The sequence below is a fragment of the Gobio gobio genome, assembly GCF_949357685.1.
Source record: "Gobio gobio genome assembly, chromosome: 25".
Classification (NCBI taxonomy): Eukaryota; Metazoa; Chordata; class Actinopteri; order Cypriniformes; family Gobionidae; genus Gobio; species Gobio gobio.
Window position 1 is genome coordinate 18,602,480 of NC_137121.1, and position 11,819 is coordinate 18,614,298.

An 11,819-nucleotide genomic window follows, 5' to 3' on the forward strand; every position below is an offset into this window, starting at 1 on the left:
ATAATTTGGTTTGTTTACCATTTGATCCCTGACCCTGTAGGTTTCTAGGGCTGAATTAAGGTTGTTTGGGACTCTTTTTCAAAGTCATCTTAATGGCAAAAAGTGTCCCAATCACCCTTAATTCAGCCTATTTGTGTTGCTTTAGTTGTGATTCAAGTAGGTGTAGGCTACTGATCGTGCAGGAAAATATGGTAGGCAGTGCTATCTGGGCATGCCAAATATGCCTCCCATTTTGGGAAAAATCACGTCAAAATCCTCAACCACTAATACTGCGTAGTTGTATGAGTGGCAGGCTAATGGAAGGTTTCATTCATTGAACGCACAGCATGTTCTCAGTGACTGAGAGAAACTCCCACTTCATGCCATGAGAGGCTGCAGGAGAGATAAAAAACATTCAATAGATAAAGTTTTATGGAACTTTAGTTTGCAGAAAAGAGAGTTGTTGTAAGGAAGAGGACTCCCCACAGTAAGCCATCTCCACACGCCTCCCACACGGCTTCCTCTGTACTGATCCTCTTGTTTCCCACACACTCATCTGATCGCACTTCAGTCAGGACAGCATGACTAGTGGATACACGGACGGGACACCTGAAGAGGTAAGAATGACACCTATTTTACCTCGGAAAACGTTTATTTTTGATCCCAATTCATTGAGCCGGCTTTTGCCGAGTAATTTGTGCAACTTATTACTCAAACACTTTTAGGGGTTTATCAATGAAGGCGGTACGCTGGCACTTCACTATTTGTTTTTTGTTTTTCTCTCGCGCATGTTAGCTAATGCGAGGTCTTATCTGTTACAGGCACGTATTTGTTCGGCAAGCCTCCCTTGTTTACTTTGTGCACACTTTGTGCAAACACAATTTGATGGAATAATAATATTAGCTAAATGAACTGCTCACAATCCAGTAGGTTGAATAATGTGCACGTTCGCAGCTCATGTTGACGGATTTAAAAATAATAATTCATAATAACTAATATATTTTAAACACGTCCCAAAAGTTTGATATTTTCAGTTGTAGGTGTATTTGTTATATTTTCTGACTGCTGCGGAATAAGAGAAGAGCACAACGCACGCGCGGCGTGTAAAATGGCGCCCCCCTGCGGCGGGTCGCTCTACTGTGTCCCAGAGGGGTGTGGTGCTTCATTTCTATCCGCTTAAAACCATCCCATGCCAGGGCTTTGCTGAGTTGCGCCCCAGTCTCTCCTCCACGCTCATGAACTTCATTTTCTGTTTTCTTTGGAACCGCAGGAATACGCTCACTCGCCGTTCATCAGGAAACAGGGGAACATTTACAAACCAAATAATAAAGAAATGGATAACGACAGTCTCAACGAAAAGGCACTTCGGGATGTCCACACCAAGGAGATTGACCTGGTCAACCGGGACCCAAAGCATTTAAATGACGATGTGGTGAAGGTAGGTAATTCACTTTTTCTGCTTTATGCAACTTTTATACATTTTTTTGGCCAGTCACTTTAATAAAACATGCATTTTTTTAGCCTATAATTAGTAGCTACAATGTAAGATGAAACAACTGCACGCAACTTTTCATACGTAATTATCTTAGTATATATTATATTGAAAGTATTAAATAATCTAATGTATTAATTATTTGTATTATAATTATATAAATACCATAACTATTAAATGTTATGTTTTGTTATATTAAATGTAATATTCAGAAACATCTTCAAAGAGCATTACAGTTTATGCACACAGTTAAAAAACAACTGAACAGAAAGTTTGGCTTCATAACAGAGGCGATGAGTCACTGGTCAGTTTGTCGCAGCGGCACTGGAAAAACAATTATTGCAAGCAGCAGCTGTCTTTCAAGTCCTCGAAGAATGATCAGTTATTGAACTTGCATAAACTTTTAAACGCACTTGCATTCAGTCTCTGTCTCTAGTATAATATACTGACATGCTGGTGTCCCTACCAGGCTTCCTTAGGTGTTTTGGAGCAGCAGATGGTTTCTAATCTGGTTCTACCTCGTAGACCAGCTGGTTATGGTATTCAAACTAGTAAACTAGTACCAGCTTAGACCAGCTAAGATCCACAGCTGCCAGCCTAAGCTGGATTTTCCAACAGGGTGGAAACAATTATCACTGGAGCAGCTGTCTCCGCAATGTGAAATGTTGGGACTGTGGCACGAGTTTGTGAAATCCATGCATGCAATAATAGCCCGTTGCTCTCACTTGGACAGGCATGTTGATGTGGTAACTCCCATGCGGTGACGAGCTGTCAAAGTAAGGTCTTTTTTTATAGAGGAAATATTAACAGTTTCCTGTTTTTGAGCAAAGACTGCACACCTAACATTCTTAGTCAAAATTTTCCTGGGCGTGGGGCGATGCCTTGCATAGCAACCTTCCCAGAAAGAAAAGTCGACGGGTCACCTGACGATACAGGATTACACTTCAAAAACAATCCCAATGCATCCATCTCCACCCTTTTTCGCATGTCTTTTTCCCTCCCACCACAACATGACACTGAGTCACATCCCCGAGGACACATGCAGTTGAATGCCTCTTATGATTTGACTGAAAATTGAATCCAGGGAACACAGAAAGCAAGTTTGCTTTGAATTATGGGATTGCTGTCACAAGGGCTCCGATAGTCCAACTCATTTTGTGCACATAGTCCCTTTATTTTGTCCTTAAAAGGGGTTGAGCACTCGCAGTGGTCTTGCGTAGGAGACCGTAGCAGGGAATTCCCATCTCCATTTTCACAAATTCTCCGTACACGCACACACACATGGGGCGTTCCTCTGGACCATGATGCACTCGTGGTCCAAGTGCACTCCCACAGACATCCACATCAAAGATCCTTGTGTGCAGAAACACATGCGTAGCTTTCCCTTGGAACAGAATATTTTCCTCTCATAAAAGTGCATTCTTTTAATAGCACGCTGGAGCAGGATTCCACGTGGGAATCTGGCCAGAGCACAGTCTAGTGACCTCCGAGTAGTCATCACGAATGCATTAGATTATACTGTGTACAGAAGTACTATAAATCCTGGCTGACCAATAGGAAAGCCTTCCATAGCTAATACAGTTACAGTAGCAAGGCTTTGGTGGGTTTGTTAATCACTGCATATGAATTTGAAATGAGTCACAGGCTCTTGCTATATGGTGATCGAGGATTTAAGCTATAATGGTTTTCATTTAAACCTTTGTGGATCCTCAACAATGCCATTGTTTTTGCGTAACTTTTGTCTGTCCAAGTTCAATATTTCGAGGCATACTGTGTATGGAGGACTACTTAAAAATAAATCTTTATTTATGAGCATTTATTTAATCTATTTATAAACGTCATAAATTTTTATGTAAATATTTAATGACATTTAAATGTCTATTCTTCAGTTTGAAATATGATTTATTTATGTACATTTTTTCACTTAATTTTATTTATTCATTTTTTTTATTGTACTTATTATAAAGTGTATTTATTTGTCAGTTTGAAAAAAAATGAGGGCTGTCAAAAGATTAATCGCGATTAATCGCATCCAAAATAAAAGTTTGTGTTTACATAATATATGTGTGTGTACTCTGTTAATTATTATTTATATATAAATACACACACAAGCATGAATATATTTAAGAAAAAAATATTATTTTTATATATAAAACATTTATATTTTTATAGATTATATAAATGTATATACAGTATATACATGCAAATATTTCTTAAATATATACATGAATGTGTGTGTGTGTATTTATATATAAATAATAATTAACAGAGTACACACACATATATTATGTAAACACAAACTTATTTTGGATGCGATTAATCGCGATTAATCTTTTGACAGCCCTAAAAAATATTATATTTTACATATTTTTAATTAAAAAAAATTTATATGCACAAAAATATTTTAAGCCTTTTTTAAGATGCAATTAAACAAGTTAATTAATTGGTAAAATTCCATTAAATCGAATTAATTTTAATTAAATTAAAATACATAAGGATTATTAAATTCAATCTAATGGAATAGAATTAATTAAATTGCATAAATCTTAAAAAATATTTATGAGGGTATATTAAAAACTAAAATGTAAAAAAAATCATATATATATATATATATATATATATATATATATATATATATGTATATATAATTTATTAAATAAACAGCAACTTATTTTTATTTTATTTCCTTTTGTTTTATTGTTAAATATTTCAACATTTTTAAATATCATTAAATAAACAGTTTTAAATATCTACTTATATGTCAGTTTGATTGAAGTGGTTTATTGAAGTGATTTATTATTTTCATTTTTATTTTATCATGTTTATTCCGTTTAAAAAGTGATTTATTTATTTTAAATGACGAAAATTGATCAGTGGCATTCCTACTCCTCCATAGACTGTGCACTGCACACTGGTGATTTATTAACTATGTGGACGGGTCATATATAATCGCAAGCCCCCAGGTCTGAAGAATGCAAGTTGATACTTCTGTCAGTACAGTGAGGGTGTTATCAGAGAACACTGTGCAGTCAGCTCAAGAACTGTTTATTTTAACTAGTTTGTTGAAAGTCAAAGTTGTAATATGCAAGTAATGGAAACTATGTGTCCAGCCAGTTGGGATATACTGTAGATAAATGAATGGGGAGGATAGCCTAATATAAGACTGTATAATTTGGCATTTTGTTGCCAACTTGAGTCATGATGGTTTCAAGCCCTTGGACAAGTAGTAATTTATCATTTTGCTCTTACAGGAACTTCAATTTACTCTAAACACTTCTATTTTGTCCAAACCCGGTGGTGAGCCTACCAGGCTTTTTAGCTAACTTAACTAGTACCCAACTGTGGTGGTTATCCAGCATTTTTTTTTTTTTTTGCTAGTGGTCTAGGCTATGCTGTTTAAACTAGCACAAACAATCTAAAGTGGTTTGGTTGTCTACTTTACAGTAAGCAAAACATTCATTTTCAGGTATTATCAATTTGTTGACTAGTTATTCTGATTCAAACAGGAGTTCTTAAATAAATATTAGCTTTATCTTGACTTTCATGTGTGACCGTGAAGGACCGGGTGTGTTTGTGTGTGCTTTTTCCCTGTATAATCAAAAGTGTCACAACTGAAATAAACTTGTGTGTATATAAAAGAAAGTGCACTGCTATACAGAAATGGCGTTAGGGTTGCCAGCAAGGAAGATCTAAACCAAGCTTTCCAGGGCTTATTAAATGAGTTTTATATTTACATGTCTTCTCTAAATGTTAGTGTTTGGTGTCAGGCACTATCTAATCCAATCTGCGGTTGATACAGGAGGGTTAGAGCAGAGAGACTTGGGCATGAACCAGGTCGTACCAGTCTGAGTGAACCAGAGCAGGGTGCTGTACAATGTAAAGATGCTGTCTATGAGGAATGTGGAGAGGGAGGGAGGGAGGAGGCATTATGCTGGATTTCTTAAAGTCAGCCCACTTGATATGGCTGAAAACATGCAGAAATAGCAGATAGCTTTTATAGTAATTTGTTCATCTAAAAAAAATGATATAATACAAATAAAAATAGTATAATAAAATGAATAGGCTCCTGCATCCCTTCGACCCCACAAAGGACAAATGGTTTGAAGAATGGATGGATGAATAATCACATTTTATATATTAGACAGACAGACAGACAGACAGACAGACAGACAGACAGACAGACATAGATAGATAGATAGATAGATAGATAGATAGATAGATAGATAGATAGATAGATAGATAGATAGATAGATAGATAGATAGATAGATAGATAGATAGATAGATAGATAGATAGATAGACAGACAGACAGACAGACAGACAGACAGACAGACCTATAGACAGACAGATAGATAGAAGATAGATAGATAGATAGATAGATAGATAGATAGATAGATAGATAGATAGATAGATAGATAGATAGATAGATAGATAGATAGATAGATAGATAGATAGATAGATAGATAGATAGATAGATAGATAGATAGATAGATACGAGACAGACGATAGATAGATAGATAGATAGATAGACACGAGACAGACGATAGATAGATAGAACTATAGATAGATAGATAGATAGATAGACAGACAGACAGACAGAAGATAGATAGACAGAATTGTAGACAGATAGATAGACAGACAGACAATAGATAGATAGACAGACCGATAGATAGACAGAACTATAGACAGATAGATAGACAGACAGACAGACAGACAGACAGACAGACAGACAGACAGACAGATAGATAGATAGATAGATAGATAGATAGATAGATAGATAGATAGATAGATAGATAGATAGATAGATAGATAGATAGATAGATAGATAGATAGATAGATAGATAGATAGATAGATAGATAGATAGACAAACATAGATAGACAGACAGACAGACAGACAGACAGACAGACAGACAGACAGACAGACAGACAATAGATAGACAGACAGACAATGGCTAGACAGACCGATAGATAGACAGAACTATAGACAGACAGACGATAGTTAGATAGATAGATAGATAGATATATAGATAGATAGATAGATAGATAGATAGATAGATAGATAGATAGATAGATAGATAGATAGATAGATAGATAGATAGATAGATAGATAGATAGATAGATAGATAGATAGATAGACAGACAGAAACAGACAGATAGATAGATAGAACTATAGATAGACAGACAGAAACAGACAGATAGATAGATAGAACTATAGATAGACAGACAGACAATAGATAGATAGATAGATAGATAGATAGATAGATAGATATATAGATAGACAGACAGACAGACAGACAGACAGACAGACAGACAGACAGACAGACAGACAGACAGACAGACAGACAGATATAGATAGATAGATAGATAGATAGATAGATAGATAGATAGATAGATAGATAGATAGATAGATAGATAGATAGATAGATAGATAGATAGATAGATAGATAGATAGATAGATAGATAGATAGATAGATAGATAGACAAACATAGATAGACAGACAGACAGACAGACAGACAGACAATAGATAGACAAACAGACAATGGCTAGACAGACCGATAGATAGACAGAACTATAGACAGACAGACGATAGTTAGATAGATAGATAGATAGATAGATAGATAGATAGATAGATAGATAGATAGATAGATAGATAGATAGATAGATAGATAGATAGATAGATAGATAGATAGATAGATAGATAGATAGATAGATAGATAGATAGATAGATAGATAGATAGATAGATAGACAGACAGAAACAGACAGATAGATAGATAGAACTATAGATAGACAGACAGAAACAGACAGATAGATAGATAGAACTATAGATAGACAGACAGACAATAGATAGATAGATAGATAGATAGATAGATAGATAGATAGATAGACAGACAGACAGACAGACAGACAGACAGACAGACAGACAGACAGACAGACAGACAGACAGACAGACAGACAGACAGACAGACAGACGATAGATAGATAGACAGACAGACAGACAGACAGACAGACAGACAGACAGACAGACAGACAGACAGACAGACAGACAGACAGATAGATAGATAGATAGATAGATAGATAGATAGATAGATAGATAGATAGATAGATAGATAGATAGACAAACATAGATAGACAGACAGACAGACAGACAGACAGACAGACAGACAGACAGACAGACAATAGATAGACAGACAGACAATGGCTAGACAGACCGATAGATAGACAGAACTATAGACAGACAGACGATAGTTAGATAGATAGATAGATAGATAGATAGATATATAGATAGATAGATAGATAGATAGATAGATAGATAGATAGATAGATAGATAGATAGATAGATAGATAGATAGATAGATAGATAGATAGATAGATAGATAGATAGATAGATAGATAGATAGATAGATAGATAGACAGACAGAAACAGACAGATAGATAGATAGAACTATAGATAGACAGACAGAAACAGACAGATAGATAGATAGAACTATAGATAGACAGACAGACAATAGATAGATAGATAGATAGATAGATAGATAGATAGATAGATAGATATATAGATAGACAGACAGACAGACAGACAGACAGACAGACAGACAGACAGACAGACAGACAGACAGACAGACAGACAGATATAGATAGATAGATAGATAGATAGATAGATAGATAGATAGATAGATAGATAGATAGATAGATAGATAGATAGATAGATAGATAGATAGATAGATAGATAGATAGATAGATAGATAGATAGATAGATAGATAGACAAACATAGATAGACAGACAGACAGACAGACAGACAGACAATAGATAGACAAACAGACAATGGCTAGACAGACCGATAGATAGACAGAACTATAGACAGACAGACGATAGTTAGATAGATAGATAGATAGATAGATAGATAGATAGATAGATAGATAGATAGATAGATAGATAGATAGATAGATAGATAGATAGATAGATAGATAGATAGATAGATAGATAGATAGATAGATAGACAGACAGAAACAGACAGATAGATAGATAGAACTATAGATAGACAGACAGAAACAGACAGATAGATAGATAGAACTATAGATAGACAGACAGACAATAGATAGATAGATAGATAGATAGATAGATAGATAGATAGATAGACAGACAGACAGACAGACAGACAGACAGACAGACAGACAGACAGACAGACGATAGATAGACAGACAGACAGACAGACAGACAGACAGACAGACAGACAGACAGACAGACAGACAGACAGACAGATAGATAGATAGATAGATAGATAGATAGATAGATAGATAGATAGATAGATAGATAGATAGATAGATAGATAGATAGATAGATAGATAGATAGATAGATAGATAGATAGATAGATAGATAGATAGATAGATACCACTAAATAATAATTTGAAAGTTATTCTTGCATTTCCCAGCAAAAAGACCTTTATTGTTGTGACATATATGGACATTTATGAAATAATATTAAAAGTACTTCTACTTCCTGAAGATCATTTATAATCCACTAGAGGGCAGAAGACATGCAGTAGAAAAAAATGTTTCTCATGTTAATTATGTAAAGGCCTTAGAAAGTAATCAAATATGGGTTAATTGGAAAACACTCAGTGGGTTAGTTGTGCAAAATTAAATGATGTCAAAATGATTGAATTCTGAAATCCCTTTCTTCCCCAGGTGGACTTCGAGGACGTGATCGCTGAGCCTCCCGGCACCTACAGCTTCGACGGCGTGTGGAAAGCGAGTTTCACCACCTTCACAGTAACAAAGTACTGGTGCTACAGGCTGCTGACGGCCCTAGTGGGCATCCCGCTTGCCCTGATATGGGGCATCTTCTTCGCCATCCTCTCCTTCATCCACATCTGGGCGGTGGTGCCTTGCGTGAAGAGCTACCTAATCGAGATCCACTGTGTCAGTCGAGTCTACTCCATCTGTGTGCACACCTTCTGCGACCCGCTGTTCGAAGCCATGGGGAAGTGCTGCAGCAGTGTGCGGATCACCACCACCAAAGTGGTGTAGGGAGAGGGAGAAGGAAAAGAGCCAGAGGGATAGGGTGGGATGGGGGAATGGAAACCAGTGTCCGCCGCAGGGAGATAAATCACAAGATAAACCTCTATAATAACGAGGGTGAAATAAACGTGAACAGAGATGGAGGTTTGCACTGTATTTAGGCGGCCCATAGATAAGACTCTCCTCTCCGTCTCTTTTCAGCGCTTTTGTGAGCTTGTCTCCTCTCAGCTTTGGATTCCTTGGGGCGTAGGGGACGCGTGTTAAAAATTCTCATTTTTTGTAATCTGTTGGAATACCGTTTTAGCCTGACTTTTAAAGGGACAGTTCATGCAAAAATGCAAATTCTGTTATTATTTACTTGCCCTAATGTTATTCCACGTCTGTCAAGCTTCAAAAACACCATAAAAGTGATCCACATGACATGACTGTGCGCTATTTTTAAATCTCCTGAAGTCATATTTGAATGATATGAAATATAGAACATGAGTCATATTGACCACTTTTATGGTACTACTTTAATGGTGCTTTTTCCTTTTTGGTGATTTTTGTCCTTTTTGGAGCTTGACAGTGGTCATAATATAGAATATATTTTATAAATATAATTTTATTTATAAAATAGATATTTTTAATCATTTTATTAAAATATATATATATATAAAAATATATTTCAAGGTCCAGCCTCATTAGCAATTGCTCTGATTCCTATTGAAGTAACTGGATTTCGACCGTGAAAATTTGAACATGTGACTGCAGATTTATCGATAAATATTTTCCACTTTGTATCCCACAGATACATTACAGGTATAAGCGTTTGGAATGACATTCGGTTGGGGAAATAATGATAGAATGTTCATTTTGGGGTGAACTATCCCTTTAAGATTTGCCTGCTGGGACAAGGCTGTGAATTTGTTGGGGTTTTTTTATTTGGTTTTGTTCGTTTTTTTTTGTCCCCTATCAATCATTGACACGTCCACTTAGTCTGTCCAAAATAGTTCCGTTGTTGTGTCTAAACATAATATAGAAGATTCTAATAATTTTGCTATGTTCATTCTTCCATTTGGGTACTATCACCCTTTTTTGTCATCACTGACACAAAAGTTTTTGTTTTGGGCGAGGGTTCGGGGAAACTAAACGAATATTCGAGAAAAAAAGTAGGCGTGGCCCTGCTGATGTTAAGACTGCCCGTCACACTGCATGTTGCCACTAAATATGGTGGATGGCCCGAACACGGGGCGAAAGAGGTGCCCTCACTGAACCCTTTGCCAACTCAGCATATACTAACAAAGAGACTGTTCCTGGCTCTGACATTTAACGCTTCAAACCGGTCATCATGTCAACAGCTTTTTGAGTGGCGGAGACAACTTCCAGAGAGACATCATGTGAAGCTAGCAACTATAGGACACAAAGCTTGCGAGGTCATGAAGATTGAACTTTTTTAACACGAGAGCACATTACCACAGCCTTAACATACTTAAACTTTATTTGCAGTCTTTGAAGATGAAGAATTTTTTTGTTTCTGCGATACAAACTGACATTATTTGGTTTGGAATTTTGTCCCATGAACAAACCTGTCTGCTTCTCTGTTAATTCACTGTCAGACACAAACACACACACACACACACTGGCAAAGACTGGCAGCAAACCAAAGTTTCCAGCATCAAAGGCTGCTGCTAAAGTGGGATTTCTATAGTATTTTGTACTGACATTATGCTCCCTTCTGTCACCTTTTGTCTACCCGCTTTAACTTGGTCACCTCTTTGTCTACCTGCTGTCTTTGCGATGCATTTGCTTTAGTAAGTTTTCCTCTGTAGATGAGATCCTATTTTTATTCATATTTTTATATGAAAACTGAAATTCTCTTTCCTTGCTTTTACTGTAAAATCACATAATGCTGTGCACATTAAAGAAAATGTAATATAAATCAAGTTGATTTCATTTGTCTGGTTCATTCAACGTCTTTATTTGTGACGGTTGCACTGCTGCAAATGTAGAAACAGGCTTTGCTTTCTTGTAATGAAAAAGTTTTTGATTAAATGGCTTTGATTTGATTTTAGGACTTTGTTTAAAGACCTCTCTGTGGTCATTTTAGGGCTTTCTTTATTTGTGTAAAAAACCAGCAGAGTCCTTGAATCCATGGCAATTAATATTGAAGTATTTAAAGCCAAAAATAAGCACGTAAGCTCAGGGTTACTAAAATAAAGTGGAGAGAAATAAATCACAGTGCTTATTTGTTTTCACGTGTCTCTAGTGAGTATTTGGACTGAACCTCAAAACATTTATTTTTATTTTGTAATACATTTTAGTGGCACAAGGATCCTCTAATAA

General features: G+C 36.0%; 1 protein-coding gene across 1 annotated transcript; it reads left to right on the forward strand.

The window, feature by feature from the left end:
* The first annotated feature begins 405 nt into the window (after window positions 1-405).
* cav1 (caveolin 1) lies at window positions 406-11,819 on the forward strand. Its single transcript, XM_079808973.1, has 3 exons — window positions 406-596; window positions 1,250-1,417; window positions 9,162-11,819. The coding sequence occupies exons 1-3, from the start codon at window positions 561-563 to the stop codon at window positions 9,501-9,503; spliced, it is 546 nt and encodes a 181-aa protein (XP_079665099.1). The 5' UTR covers window positions 406-560; the 3' UTR covers window positions 9,504-11,819.

Coding starts and splice junctions, on each gene's coding strand:
- cav1 (XM_079808973.1), top strand. CDS start 561: ATGACTAGTGGATACACGGACGGGACACCTGAAGAG. Junction 597..1,249: donor CGGACGGGACACCTGAAGAG/GTAAGAATGACA, acceptor TTGGAACCGCAG/GAATACGCTCACTCGCCGTT. Junction 1,418..9,161: donor TAAATGACGATGTGGTGAAG/GTAGGTAATTCA, acceptor TTTCTTCCCCAG/GTGGACTTCGAGGACGTGAT.